We start from the raw sequence: 15,480 nt of genomic DNA, 5'->3' as shown, positions 1-15,480 counted from the left end.
TGTCTGTTGGAAGAAGTTGCTCTGGAGAGGCTACTCCATTCTCATGCCTCCTGTAGACTCAGGGCTGTTCTCGTTCTCCTGGAACGGGACAGGATGATCCAGTGTGATGGATCCCTTGATACCTATACCTCCCTCTTCTCTGTGCTGTCCTGCAAGAGGCTCATGCAAAGCAGGTCCCCGTGCCATGCTGGGGTCCATACTCTGCATAGAACCCCACATCAAACCCTGCCTTCTTGCTTAATGGCATGGCACCAGTTCTGCTACAAAGCAGATTTTAAATTAACAAGTAATTGATGAAGTAGTAAACTAGAAAATAATTTTAAATCCTTCCTAGATCCTGAAAACTAAATTCAGTAATTCAGTTGCTAGCAGAGAGAGAATGTTAGAACGTACCATTTGATTTCCTAAACATATTGTAGGGATGGTTGGACATAGTCCTGCAAAACCTGCTTTTTCCAAGTTTGCATCTGGAAGTTTTGGCACTATACATCTAGTCAGTCTATTTTGAGAACTGGCTTCTGGGCCCCATGGACTGGCATTTCCTCATGGGGCTAGAATAAGTGTCCAGAGGGTGCTGCTAAGAAGGTAGAAGTATCTGCTTGAGCTATTTAAAAAGTGACTTCTGAGCAGAATGCACAAGCAGATGAGTGTAGTAGAGCTCTGCAGTAGCCAGGGAAGTCCAGAGCAGATAACTACTGTACAGTGACACAGATGATGTGCCAACCAACACCAAAAGAAATTAAAACCCTTCTTAAAAACAAGAATGTGAATTTGTTTGCAATTTTACCTGTCTAATGAAAGGACCCTGACACCTGAAATAGTATATTACAAGATATGGTGGACGATTTTGTTTCCCTGAGAGGCTAGTTACAATGATTAGACATTGCTAGCTTAAGACTTTTGGCATTTAGTGTATTACAGTTTTAAAGCATAAAAATAAGAGGGTGATGAAACTGTTTCATCTTTGCTTAGGCTTCTGCTTCGTCTATTTGTGTGATAACAAAGGTACAGTGACTAGAGTGAAATCCCTGCAAGCTGCATGGACACTTTTCAAAGACACCAGAATAGAGGCCCAACTTAAATGTATACCCCAAATTAAAAAAAACACAGTAAAAGAACTAAAAAAGAGCCACCGTGGCTTGGCTTGGCTTAACCATGTAAAAGAAGCAGTGCGAGATAAAACAGCATACTTTAAAAAGTGGAAGTCAAATCCTAGTGAGGTAAATAGAAAGGAGCATGAACACTGCCAAACTAAGTGTAAAAATGTAATAAGAAAAGCCAAAAAGGAGTTTGAAGAACAGCTAGCCAAAAACTCCAAAGGTGGTAATAAAATGTTTTTTAATTACATCAGAAGCAGGAAGCCTGCTAAACAACCAGTGGGGCCCCTGGACGATCAAGATACAAAAGGAGCGCTTAAAGGCGATAAAGTCATTGCGGAGAAACTAAATGAATTCTTTGCTTCAGTCTTCACGGCTGAGGATGTTGGGGAGATTCCCAAACCTGAGCTGTCCTTTGTAGGTGACAAATCTGAGGAATTGTCACAGATTGAAGTGTCACTAGAGGAGGTTTTGGAATTAATTGATAAACTTAACAGTAACAAGTCACTGGGACCAGATGGCATTCACCCAAGAGTTCTGAAAGAACTCAAATGTGAAATTGCAGAACTATTAACTATGGTTTGTAACCTGTCCTTTAAATCAGCTTCTACCTGGAAGATAGCTAATGTAATGCCAATATTTAAAAAGGGCTCTAGAGATGATCCCGGCAATTACAGACCAGTAAGTCTAACGTCAGTACCGGGCAAATTAGTTGAAACAATAGTAAAGAATAAAATTGTCAGACACATAGAAGAACATAACTTGGTGGGCAAGTCAACATGGTTTCTGTAAAGGGAAATCATGTTTCACTAATCTAATAGAGTTCTTTTGAAGGGGTCAACAAACATGTGGACAAGGGGGATCCAGTGGACATAGTGTACTTAGATTTCCAGAAAGCCTTTTACAAGGTCCCTCACCAAAGGCTCTTATGTAAATTAAGTTGTCATGGGATAAGAGGGAAGATCCTTTTATAGATTGAGAACTGGTTAAAAGACAGGGAACAAAAGGTAGGAAATAAATGGTAAATTTTCAGAATGGAGAGGGGTAACTAGTGATGTTCCCCAAGGGTCAGTCCTAGGACCAATCCTATTCAACGTATTCATAAATGATCTGGAGAATGGGGTAAACAGTGAGATAGCAAAGTTTACAGATGATACTAAACTGCACAAGATAGTTAAGACCAAAGCAGACTGTGAAGAACTTCAAAAAGATCTCCCAAAACTAAGTGATTGGGCAACAAAATGGCAAATGAAATTTAATGTGGATAAATGTAAAGTAATGCACACTGGAAAAAATAATCCCCACTATACATACAATATGATGGGGGCTAATTTAGCTACAACTAATCAGGAAAGAGATCTTGGAGTCATCGTGGATAGTTCTCTGGAGACGTCCACGCAGTGTGCAGAGGCAGTCAAAAAAGGAAACAGGGTGCTAGGAATCATTAAAAAAGGGATAGAGAATAAGATGGGGAATATTTTATTGCCCTTATATAAATTCATGGTACGCCCACATCTTGAATACTGCATACAGATGTGGTCTCATCTCAAAAGAGATACTGGCATTAGAAAAAGTTCAGAGAAGGGCAACTAAAATGATTAGGGGTTTGGAATGGGTCCCATATGAGGAGTGATTAAAAGAGGCTAAGACTTTTCAGCTTGGAAAAGAGGAGACTAAGGGGGGGATATGATGGAGGTCTATAAAATCATGAGTGAAGTGGAGAAAGTGGATAAGGAAAAGTTATTTACTTGTTCCCATAATATAAGAACTAGGGGCCACCAAATGAAATTAATGGGCAGCAGGTTTAAAACGAAAGGAAGTTGTTCTTCACACAGTGCACAGTCAACCTGTGGAACTCCTTGCCTGAGGAGGTTGTGAAGGCTAGGACTATAACAGCGTTTAAAAGAGAACTAGATAAATTCATGGAGGTTAAGTCCATTAATGGCTATTAGCCAGGATGGGTAAGGAATGGTGTCCCTAGCTTCTGTTTGTCGGAGGGTGGAGATGGATGGCAGGAGAGAGATCACTTGATCATTGCCTATTAGTTTATAATAATTGGAGATATACCAATCTCCTAGAGCTGGAAGGGACCCTGAAAGGTCATCTAGTCCAGCCCCCTGCCTTCACTAGCAGGACCAATTTTTGCCCCAGATCCCTAAGTGTGGCCCCCAGATTTGAACTCTCACACTGTTGGTTTAGCCAGCCAAAAAAAAAAACCACTGAGCCCCCCCCCAGTTTCAGTCCCTCTGGGGCACCTGGCATTGGCCACTGTCAGAAGACAGGATACTGGGCTGGATGGATCTTTGGTCTGACCCAGTATGGCCATTCTTACGTTAACAATGAATACTTAGTAGCTTAAAAAGCATAACAGACGTTTTGGAGCATGAGCTTTCGTGGGTGAATACCCACTTCGTCGGATGCAAGTGAATACCCTCTTGCATCCGATTCAAGTGGAATGCTCATGCTCCAAAAAGTCTGTTAGTCTATAAGGTGCCACAGGATTCTTTGCTGCTTTTATAGATCCAGACTAACACGGCGACCCCTCTGATACTTAAAAAGCATAGTAATACATTTGTAAGAAGTTGCTAGATTTTGAAGTGTGCCGTTAACAAGTGTTTTAATAGCCTAATCCATCTGGAGAGCAAGTAGATTTATTACTGTATGCTAAATGAGCTCATAATCATGTCAGCAATTTCTACTAACTCTGTGTTTCCCAGTATGGCATATAAATATGGTACAAATTTTTAAAAAAAATTAAATGAGTTGTCACAAAGCTTTATGTTAAATTCTAATTCAGTAGAATGACTAAGGCATCGGAGAGACAGGGTAGGTGAGGTAATATCTTTTATTGGACCAAATACTGTTGGTGAGAGAGACAAGCTTTCGCTCTTACGCAGAGCTCTTTTTCAGGTCTGGGAAACAGTGTGTCGCTGCTATATACAAGTTGGAACTGGTTGTTTAGCGTAAGTAGTTAACAACAAGGTGGGTGAGCTTTGTAGACATGAGGAAGAGCTCTGTGTAGCTCAAAAGCTTGTCGCTCACCAACAGAAGTTGGTCCAATAAAAGACATCACCTCACCCACCTTGTTTGTCTAATATCCTGGGACCATCACAGCTACCTTGTTGTCTGCAGCAAAGACATCTTGTGCATTCTTACTTTGATAACTGAAGGCCTGACTTTTAAAAATAGGCATGTAACTGGATGTCTGATTTGTACATCCATTTAGCACAAATGCACCCACAAGTGGGGTAATTGTGCACATAAGCTGAATTCTGGCTGTTGGCCATGGAACTCCTGTAGGTGTCTCAGGCTCTGTCATCTAACCTAAATGTTTCAGTGGCAGTGTAGATTTAGGAGGACACCACTGAACTTTGACCTAGAGCAGTTTTTTTAAATGAATATAATCTCGTGGGGAATGCTTTCAAGAGTCTGTGCAACATGAGTGGGGTTGAGAAAGGAGAGAGGGAGACAAACGCCCTACAGCTAACACTTGAAAAGGTCTTATGTTTGCTGTGTTAGCTCTTTATTGTTAAAAAGCCTTCCTGAGGTTGTGTATCTTGCTGTGACATTACTGCTGCACAGATAAGTTGGCTTCTGCTGCATGAGAAACCCAGTAATATTATCATTTGTCAAGTGTAGAAAGATAAAAACAGTCTAGCAAAGACTGTGGTTTAGATGTCTAAAATTCTATTACAAAAGGGTTTAAAATAATATTCAGAATTACTTGTGATATATTAAATCTGGATAGGTTTTATGAAATTCTGTAATGTAAAACTAATGCTTTCTTGCAATTATAAAGACTGGTTATCTACCATGAAACTTCAGTGATTTGAAGAATAATCTGATGTGAAAGGAAAAATGCAAAAAACCCAAACAAAATGAAACCCCCTACCCTCATTTGACAAAATTGTTACTTTGTCCATTCCCCTGCATCAAGGCAGAATCAACTTTATTATTGATAAACCATTCCTGATTACCTTTACAGACTAAGGCTAGACAGATATCTGTACTGTATGCTGCTCTTTATTTGTAGTATATATGTATAGGCATAGTGCACAAATGTTGCAATTTGACTTGGAAGGTAGTTTGCATATATTGCCTTTTTGATAGGCCAGCCTATGTTAGCTGTCTGCGCTTATGTGCGCACAGATGTGCTTTTTGTCAGAACTGGAAAAAACACAAGGGAGCTTGGCCCTGAAGGAGGACAGGGTCACAAGGGAATGAGTGAATGTTTTTTCTAAGGTGATCTAACCTTCAGTTCTCACCAAATCTGTGTCTAGCCAGGAGCTAAGTGTAGATGAAAATGGTATCAGTTGTGCAGTTTTACACCAAAGGAATGGTGCTCAAAATCTTATAAAAATATGAATATACTGAGTGTGGCTGGCATTGAAACTAAATAAGGAAGCCGCTGTTTTAATTAGGGTAATGATTACAAATGCAGTGATATAAAATTATAGTATGCTTTTTTTAAAACAACTCCTCATCACAGCAATGTAATGTAAATAGACTTCTGTTCTAAATCTAAGCAGTAGATGGAATTTGTTGAACAATAAAGGAAATTATATTAGGCTGTAGTCACGTTAGAGAATGATAAGGTATATTACTGGACGCTGTCATTTTACTTTACAATTTAGATCTTCCTTTCACATAGTATACAGATGGAATATTGCTAACTGCCATAATTAAATAGTAAATCTATCTTGGAGTCAGCCAGTGTAGAATAGTGATTTAGATTCAATTATATTAGGCCTATTCATTTGTATTTGTACAGTATTATAATTTCTCGGCAGAAAAGGAAACCATATGTATTGTTCAAATTCTCTTCTGATTTTATTTGATCAAAACATATTAAAATGCTTACTGCATATAGATTAAATGGAGATTAATTTTAATTAATGTATTAAATTAGGCGCTTGTACTCTAACCAGTTTTCACAGATTAATGTTCAACTAATACCTACTTCCTACTAGATATTTTAATGTCCCTGCCAATGTGTATATTTACTAAAATGCAGCCATATTCTCATCTACTTCTCAGTTCTGCCTATTTCAGAATTGTAGTTCTAGTTTTGTTGCATCATCTGCTGCTGTGGGAATAAATATGTTGTGAAGCAGAATTTGGCAAACACTCATGAAACCAATTCTAGTAACAAATTATCTTTAATTAGCTTTCGAAGGGCAGACTTAATGTTTGAGAGCATTGCAGAATTTCTGTCAGCGAGGCTTTATAAATACTGAAAAAAATCTGGCTTTCAAGGCGTAAGTAAACATCAGTGGTACAGAAGTACAATGGAGTTTTTATTAAATTGTTTTCCTATGAAGGAAAATGACCACAATTGAGACAAACTGACCTGTTTCTATAGTATTGAGCATGACAGCTTAAATATACACTTTCTGCTTCAAACTTTTTTCTTCACTCTTATGTACCTATAGCAATATTTTATTTTTTCCATTATTGTGATCAGGATATCAGTTGGAATTCTAGTCTGTCAGATTTATTTGGTTGCTAAATTGTTGTTGGAATGTGGTTTTTGTTTTTCTTTATCATATTTAGCATATCTAAGATTGGCTGTTACTATTCAGGTTTTTTTTTCCTCCCCTTGACTAAATAGTTTAGCCTGGTATAGAAGCTTCAAAGTAAATAGGTAGCTTATCACTACTCAGCAGAAATCCCCGGTCTTAAGTTAAAATACAGTCTTTCTTCATACATAGTAAACAGAAGGTCAGTGTACTGAACTATTCCGAGAAATTTAAAATCTCGGTGGGCAACTTATTTGTGACTGTTTTAAACACATTACTTTTTAAACTGAATACTCTAATGCATTACCAACTGATGCAGCCTGTTTGGAAGATGTAGTTTGTGCTTCATGCTTGCTAATGTTTCTCTGCTTTCTATACAGAAAGACTGCTAGAATTTAATAATTTGAAAAAGGGTTGTCAGGGGGTGGCCAACCTACACCTGAGAAGGAGCCAGAATTTACCATTGTACGTTGCCAAAGAGCCACAGTATTATGTCAGCAGCTCCCCGGCCCCACCTGCCAGCCGCCCCACCAATCAGCGCCTCCCCTCCCTCCCTGTGCCTCACGCAGAATGCAGGAGGCTCTGGGGGGTGAAGAGAAGAGCAAGGGTGTGGCAGGCTCGGGGAAAGGGGTGGGAAGGGACAGAGCCTTGGGGGAAGGGACGAAGTGGGGGCCTGTGGCAGAGGCAGAGATTGAACAGTGAGCATTAGAAAGTTGGCACCTGTAGCTCCAGCCCCCGAGTTGGTGCCGTACAAGGAGCCGCATATTAACTTCTGAAAAGCTGCATGTGGCTCCAGAGCCACAGGTTGGCCATCCCTGCTTTATGTAATCATTGAATTTAGTCCATTCAAGACTGATCTATACAATGTTAGGAAAAAGAACTGTAGCACTACATAGCCCATTGCCTGTAGTTAGCAGATGGCCTGGGAGTGCAGTACATGTCTATGCTAAGCAGGGGCAAATGAAGTGATTGTAAAATGCTGGAAGCTGCCATCACCTTATCTACACTATGGCTCCTGCTCTTGCAGGTGAATTTGTGGCAGCACTGGTGGGATTTTTTCCGATAAACTTCCTAGCCTGGATACAGCCAAAGAAATCTTTGGTGGGTGAGGCAGGAGGTGATTTTTAGATCAAGTAGGCAATGCAATCATTGCAGATGTGATGGACGCCAGATCTGGGAGAAGGTTTCATATCTGTTCAGACTACAGTGGTACAAAATAGTGCTTCTTGGTGACAGCTGCCATAACAAGGCTACACGTCTTCTAAGAGCTATTTCTTGGCATACAAACAAGTTTTTATTCTCGGTAGAAATGCTTATGTAATCATTAGTTTGGTTATGCAAGGATCCTTTGAGAGAAGATACGGTGAGTGGGGGAGCTTGTGCTCTGCCTCAGTCTTAGTGCAGAGTTGCTTCCTGAGAAACCAGGCTTTGGTGTGTGGGCAGAGATTTCTGGAAGAAGGGTTTGCCTGGACACTGTTGTGACCGCCTCTGTTCCCGGACTGTTGTGTACTTGTAAGAGTGTGTGTGCTTTATTTACAGTATACCCAGACTCCCTGTCACTGGTTTTTCCTCCACTGGAAAGCTGACCACCATAGCCCCAGACATCTGTTGCCTCTTGGCAGAGGATGAGACGCATTGAGTTCAAAGTGGGACATTAGTATTGGAAGAAGGGGCAACAGTATTAATATTTCCATTTATTTAGAACATTAGGAGAAAATCGTAGCTTCTGAAACGAGATGGTGGGGAATTGGGATCAAAAAGCCAAATGAAGGGATTACTGGAAATCAGATCTCCTACTCAACTTGCTATGATGAGTTCCTTCTTCCACAAACCACCTGGCTGTGACTGAGCAAGCAAGAATGAGCCTGTATTTGGATGCTTGTGGCATACGGCTCTTGGAAAATAGGCGATTTATAGCTGGGATCCTGTGTGTGTTGCTTTTCTGCGGCTGGGGAGTTGGGTGCTCCAGAACCTGAGTTTTCATTTAAAAAAAAAAAATCTAGCCTATATCATTGAAGAAGACCTTCAAAAACACTCACTGCATGGCAGGGAATGGCATGTTGTCTGCAGTAATGATAGCTATAAGAGAGGTGTGAACTGCCATGTTCATCTCAGTGGGGTGCTGACTGGGAAACCACCAGTGATGATTTAAAGATTAACATTGTTGACCATTTCATTGCTGAGTGTTTCTCCTAAAACATTCAGTTAATGTGCTTTACCCCACAATGGCACACTGCTTCCCACCCTTTCCCAGGCATCCAAAGCCACAGCTGTCTTCTCCCCAGCTCCCAAAACCTCCAGCTTACCCCTGCTTTCTATAGTGTCACTGTGCATTTTCAGCTGACAGGTCTGCATCCCATTTAAAATGTAAAGTCAGTATACAATTAATTAAATATTGTGTTCAGTAGCACAAGGAACTATGTACTGACTGTATTCATTTTCATGTCCGTTTTTTTTTAATGGAGGTATTTTATCGGAAAGCTGCCCTGGAATCTCCAGTATGCCGCACTGGAATGCTGTGAAATCTAGCCCCCCCCCATTGCTGCCTAATTTAGACCATGCTTGCCCAGGAGTGACCTACAGAAGGTCAATGACCAGTTATGTAGCTATGTAAACATTATGGTGATGGCTTCCTCAGGGTAACTATACACAGACCTGCTACAGTAGCTCTGTGTAGGAGTGGCACATGTTTGGATGAAGAGAGAATCCCCCAGTACAAAATCTTGCAAAGCAGCTATCTAGAATGTGAAAAGGATATTTGCTAAATAAAAAATAGATATAGCTCCTTTGGCTGATTCATTTTCTTGTAGGGTTTAATAAGCTTGGTCTCTCTAATTTCCCTTTTCTTATACAATATACCTTACTTTCTTAACTGCAGACTGTTCGCTATCGCTACAATCCATGAAGGAGAGTAGTGCAAGTTCTGACACTGCTCTTTATCCACCAGTGAAGCCTTCCCCCTCAATTCTACATCTCTGCATCCTCCTCTCAAGTGAGAATTCTTCAGATAACGAGGAACCCTGCATCTTTAATGGCAAATATGACTGGGAACAGCTTGTAAGGTGAAGTTGTCAGAATTACATTAGCACTTCAAACTAGCTAGTACAGTAGCTTGAGGGGGGAAAAAACAACTTGCCCTTCTTAGCATATTTCAAGGCACACTGAATTTACAAAATAACCAGGTTCTGTGTTTTGAAGGCATGTCAGAATTGCAAACTAAGGGTTTTGGCCAGCAAATTGCAGGACCTATTTTGCTGCATTTACTGGATAGTGAAGTTTTGTAAGGAAGGTAGAAGAAAATTGTCTCTGAGTAGCATTGCAAGATTTTTCTGTAGACCTGAACTGTTTGGTCCTGACTATTTACCAAATCAATTTGTAAGTTTTATTGTTCTATTTCTCTTTCTAAGACTAATTATCAGTTTTGTGTGAACTAATGAAACAGGAGTGTGTTGCCCTGCCTACAAACTGTTTGATAGTTTGTAGGTAGCATAGTGAAGGTTGATAATGGACAGCTTCATTTTTATTTTATTTTTTTAGTGCTGAGGGGACCTGGATTCATCATCTTACTCTCCCCCTCCTCCCCCGAACTTCTGAAAGGGCCCAAGCAGCCTTTTTGTTCTATTCAACAGTCAAAAGCAACTCATCATCTAGCTTGTTGATATCATGCGTTTAAAACACCTTCTGGAGAAAAGTCATGGCAATAAGTAGTCTAGGTCTAACATGGTAACACAGCCCTTTTCTGGGATGCTTTTCCTGCCATCTAACATTACTCTACGAGAGCTTGTTATGGTTGCATTATAATTTGTCTTTAGTGAATGGGCAATAACTATAGCCCTGACCTTTATCATAAATAGACTAATTTCTTACCTGAAAGTTCTTTTCCTTCTGCACAATGGGTTAGTCCAGGGGTAGGCAACCTATGGCACGAGTGCCGAAGGCGGCACTTGAGCTGATTTTCAGCGGCACTCACGCTGCCTGGGTCCTGGCCACCGGTCCGGGGGGCTCTGCATTTTAATTTAATTTTAAATGAAGCGTCTTAAATATTTTAAAAACCTTATTTACTTTACATATGACAATAGTTTAGTTATAGATTATAGACTTATAGAAAGAGACCTTCTAAAAACGTTCAAATGTATCACTGGCACGCGAAACCTTAAATCAGAGTGAATAAATGAAGACTCGGCACAGCACTTCTGAAAGGTTGCCGACCTCTGGGTTAGTCTGTTCTGACTTACTGATCCTCAGGCACATCCTGCTGACACTGTTCATGCAAGTAGCCTGATTTGGAATCAGCTGAGCGGCTTGCTTGCATAAGGTGAGCATGGTTAGGCACTTCTGTGGAATTCCTTGGTACTAACACCTCTCCTCTATCTGAAGGCTCCAGTTTAAGGCCCTGTCTACACTAGGGGGCACTTTACTGGTATAGTGTACCACAAAGAGCTCCTCGGGCTAGCCTATGCTATAAAAGCTTTGCCAGTATAGCTCTGCTGGCAAAACCTCCTTGTGGAGGCACCGCTTATTCTGGCAGAAGGTCGTCTTTGGCCTGTATATGTAAGCCACCTATACTAGCAAACAAACTCTTGCCAGGATAAGCTGTATCTACCTTGGTATTTTTGCAGGCGTAGCTATGTTGCTTAAGGGTGAGATTTTTTTTCACATGCCTGATGGATATGCCAGTACAATTTTGTAGTGTAGACCTGGCCCTAGTGTGGACACAAATGTATACCAGCAAAGTAATGCTTTTACTGGTAGAGCTTTTTTTTTCTCTCTCTCCCCTCTGCTTCCCCCCCCCCCCCTGAGAAAAAAACTCTACCCATAGAAGCACAATTTTTCAGGTATAACTGTGTCTATATTAGGGACTTTGCCAGTACATTATGTGGGTTAGGGCTCACTCCTGTTCACATCCTGACCGACATAGGTGTGCTATCAGAAGTCTGTCATGTAGACATGGCCTAATTCCTCCATATCAAGCTTTTCCCCAGTTACATCCTGTCAGGCCTTGGAACAAAGACACCCTTTGACATAGACTCATGCTGTCAGGAGCCTGTCTTTAGTCCAGGAGACAGAATGATGAATAGACAGTCTAATAGGAGGTGAGGGGTTTACATGATATATTTAAAAATCCTTGCCAATAATTGGCTTGGGCCTGGCTCCCTGAAAATGGAACCAAAGGTTAGTTTTCAGTTTTCAACTAAATCCATCATTCTGATGACGTTTATACCTTAATTAGTTATCCTGACACCTTTTTTCCCCATCCTAATGCTTCATTAGTGTTAAAATTGCCTTTGTAAACTGGAGCTTAAAAGATTCTTTGTTTTAATTCAGAGCAACAATAGTTCCCTAAAAAGTCCATCCACAATCTCAGTTTTTAAATGCTAACAATTTGGGTCAGCCTGTTCAAAAGCTGGGTCAGTGTTTTTGTGCACTGCTCATTCTTTCATGGGATTGTTAGTTGTGTGCCAAATCAGAACTCGGCTTGCCAAAGCTGTGACAATACCTACCCTCAGGTCATTCCAGACTTCTGAAATTTACAAGCTGCAGTAACCGCTTGAAGTCTGATTGTTTTTCCTCATTACCGCTATCTTGGTGATCCATCATAAATCCCCAATATTGATTCACTTGGGTCACTCTCTTCTGAGTGCCAGTGTTTCCTCCCTGAATCCTGTCTTTAATTCTTTCACCAGTAGTCTGTTTTGTAAAAGATCTCTCTCCTGCTCCCAGAGCATAGGATTTCTGTGCCCTTGAAGTCCTGAGAAATACATACAGATCCACAATTATTTTCCACCTGTCTTCAAGGCCTTTGCTTGGATATACTATATGCCCATCCAAGTTGAGGACTCCTTTCTGAGCCTATCTGCTGCTCCTGCTTAATCATCTGGAGGTCTTACCATTTAGCTATACAAGGTACCCCTCCTTTTCTTTGCAGCTTTGCACATTCCCTCACTCCCAGCCTCTGCTGACCTTCAGAGCAAGAGACGGAGGTGAAATCCTGGCTCTATTGAAATTGATGGGCATTTTGATGCTGACTTCAGCAGAGCCAGGATTTCACTCCAGCATTCAAAGATGGGTCACCTGACAAGCAGTGCTGACAAATAGACCATTGTGGTGGCCCATCCTCTATGGGAAGGTTTGTGATAGCCATACACAGACATCCATTTTCCTTTGGGCCGTTGTCACTGCAAACTAGCACTATTGGTTTTTGTTCTTCCCTAATGTCATTCCCCAGGGAGACCAGCTAGGGCAGGTCTTTAAATTGTTCAGAAAAAATTTGCCAAGTACCAAAACGCCCTGGAGGATAGTATCAGAGGGGTAGCCGTGTTTGTCTGGATCTGTAAAAAGCGACAGTGTCCCCTGTGGCACCTTATAGACCAACAGAAGTGTTGGAGCATGAGCTTTCGTGGGTGAATACCCACTTTGTCAGACTGCTCATGCTCCAATACTTCTGTTAGTCTGTAAAGTGCTACAGGACACACTGTCGCTTTTTCCTGGAGGATAGGTAACTTTTTTTTATTCTATGCTTGTAGCTACATGCAAAGGGACTTCCTCACAGATGTCCACTTATTGCTGGACCATTTCCATATTCTCATGGCTGGTCAGCAAAACATCCTGTGCTTTTTCATTTGCTAGAATCAATACATTTGGATTACAAATCTCCCTTGTTTGGCTGAGACACGGCTGCACACACGCAAGTGGAGCTGTATAAGGCAGGCACCTGCCCTTCCCTACACACATTCTGCAGCAAAATATTCTCTTTTGGGGCCCTGTCCTAGGTGCCCGCTAACCCAGAAGACCATTGTCCATAGCTTGTGGAGTTGGTTTTGAGCTTTCCCTTTCTTTGTGTGGATCCTTTCTCCAGGAAACATCTATTCCTGCTTACTCTGCTCTCGCTTGTTGGCTTTCCCTTCCTTTGGATAATGTTTAGTTATTGCTACTGCAATCCAATCCATCTGTACTAGTGTCGTCCACTTCAGAAAAGATCTTCTTACCTGCTTTCTTCCGCTACTGTTCCCTAGTTGAGATGCTAACCTGTCCGTTTGATTGATCGCTAGTCAATAAATTGCTCTGCGAAGGTTGATCTAGAAATATGTTTAATCCTCCAGTTTCTCAACTGATTTGAAGAGCAGATAGCTAGACTTACTAGAGGCTCACATGTTTAGCTGCTTCTGATTGTTGCCTGTTTGCTGTTCTGGGGTGTGCCGGTCTGGCCTGGGGTAACCTAGTCAAGAAAAGATTTAGCCAGTAAACATGTCTCTTAGTTCCTGTATGTTAATCTGCAGGTAATGAGATGAAGAGGCTTGAACAAAGGAGCATCTGCAAAACAAGCTGTTATAGATATGTGTAGGATTCCTGCTGGAGCCCTTTTCATCCATCAAGCTTGCTTTGGATTTGCTTACTGCTGTAGATAAAGTCAGAGGAGTTGATGGTTAGAGGCTGTGAAACATTTTACGTCCTCCTTTGCCATGATCTCTTTATAAATAGGTCTTTTGTGTCCAGTGTGCAGGGAGACCTGACAGCAGCCTGGACCCATGAGCTGCTTCCCTTTAGGGGATTCCAGGGCAAGGTGTCCTTGCATATTAGTTGTTTGCAGTGTTGTAGCCATGCTCATCCCAGGATATTAGAGACAAGGAGGGTGAGGTAATGTCTCTTATTGGACCAACTTCTGTTGGGGAAAGACAAGCTTTCAAGCTTACACAGAGCTCTTAAAGAATAAGATATTACCTCACCCACCTTGTCTCTCTAGTTCCAGGGACCAACACGGTTACAATAACACTGCATTAAATTCTAGCATTCTCAGCCCAAGGTATAAAGTGACTCCTCATTTATAATTCATAGCACAGAGTACCAAGACTTCTTTGCTTGCAGACTTAATTAATATAACAGTAGTAGCAGGAATAGTTGAAGTTTTAGTTTTTCTTTAGCCTAGTTTTTTATTCTTTGTATTCAAAACAAAGAATGTTGACACTTCATTTGTGTGGTCAAAATAAGTTCTAAGTTATATCCATTAATGTGTTTGAAATTGACTAGTTATTTTCTCAATAAAATATTGTGTATTTCCTTGCATATTAATTAGGATTCTGTGAAGTCATTTTTGCTTCAACAAGAATATACTGAATTTGCAGAGGTAAATTGGATTCACTATATTTTTAGAAATTTATTCTTTAGAGGTAACTTTGTTCCTCTTGTGATAACACCTAAGGACCTCAAGATGGGGATCAGAGTCCCCATTGTACTTGTTAATCCGAAGACAAATGAGAGGGGGAATTAGTCACAATAACATCAGATGTGTGCATAGATTAGTTGTAGGTCTCAATAGTCATAGGTAGTAACACTTTTAAAAGCTGAGCAGTTGAGTGTTTGTCAAGCTGTTTAGAGATACTTGTATTTTGCTAATACCTAGAACTCTAATACTAATGGAAACTTCGGAGAAAGAGATGCTGAATCTTTATGAAAGAGACCATCTAATCTGTACCTTCAATTATGGTGTGAGAACTCTCAGTACACATCCAGAGATTCTCCTAGTATACTCCAGCAAAATCCAGGAAGACCAGACATAATATCCCTGATATTTCCCTGATATACAGAGAGAGCAAACCCTCCCATATCTGCTACCTTATTTTTTTTTAAAAATCCTGAAATAAAATGTATTCCTTTATATAGCATAATGAAGAACAAAAGGCACAATGTCAATTTAAAACAATCCTTTGTAGGTCTGCTTTACATTGAGACTTGTACAGTTATTGGTGCATCCATTTACATCTTGTGTGTACAGTTGCTTTAAAGATTAAGGAATGTCTCAAAGTGTAGATGACTATACAAGTTCAGAGAATGTTTGTGTTCTTGTGCTTGGTAACTCTGGCCATTTG

General features: G+C 40.7%; 1 protein-coding gene across 11 annotated transcripts in view; it reads left to right on the top strand.

The window, feature by feature from the left end:
* The window catches only part of GLCE (glucuronic acid epimerase), a 108,956-nt gene that overhangs the window by 73,529 nt on the left and 19,947 nt on the right, over positions 1-15,480 (top strand). For 7 of the 11 annotated variants that reach the window (XM_039492146.1, XM_039492148.1, XM_039492145.1 and 4 more), the window contains one exon: positions 9,495-9,678. The exons of the other annotated variants lie outside the window; for them this stretch is intronic. In XM_039492146.1, the coding sequence (XP_039348080.1) occupies positions 9,518-9,678 (161 nt within the window). In that variant the 5' untranslated portion in view covers positions 9,495-9,517. The remainder of the gene's footprint in view (positions 1-9,494; positions 9,679-15,480) is intronic. 11 annotated transcript variants of the gene reach the window in all.

The sequence above is a fragment of the Mauremys reevesii genome, linkage group 10 (genome assembly GCF_016161935.1).
Source record: "Mauremys reevesii isolate NIE-2019 linkage group 10, ASM1616193v1, whole genome shotgun sequence".
Classification (NCBI taxonomy): domain Eukaryota; kingdom Metazoa; phylum Chordata; order Testudines; family Geoemydidae; genus Mauremys; species Mauremys reevesii.
The sequence above is the reverse complement of the archived record's forward strand: the minus strand, read 5'-3'. Positions and strand labels throughout refer to the sequence as shown.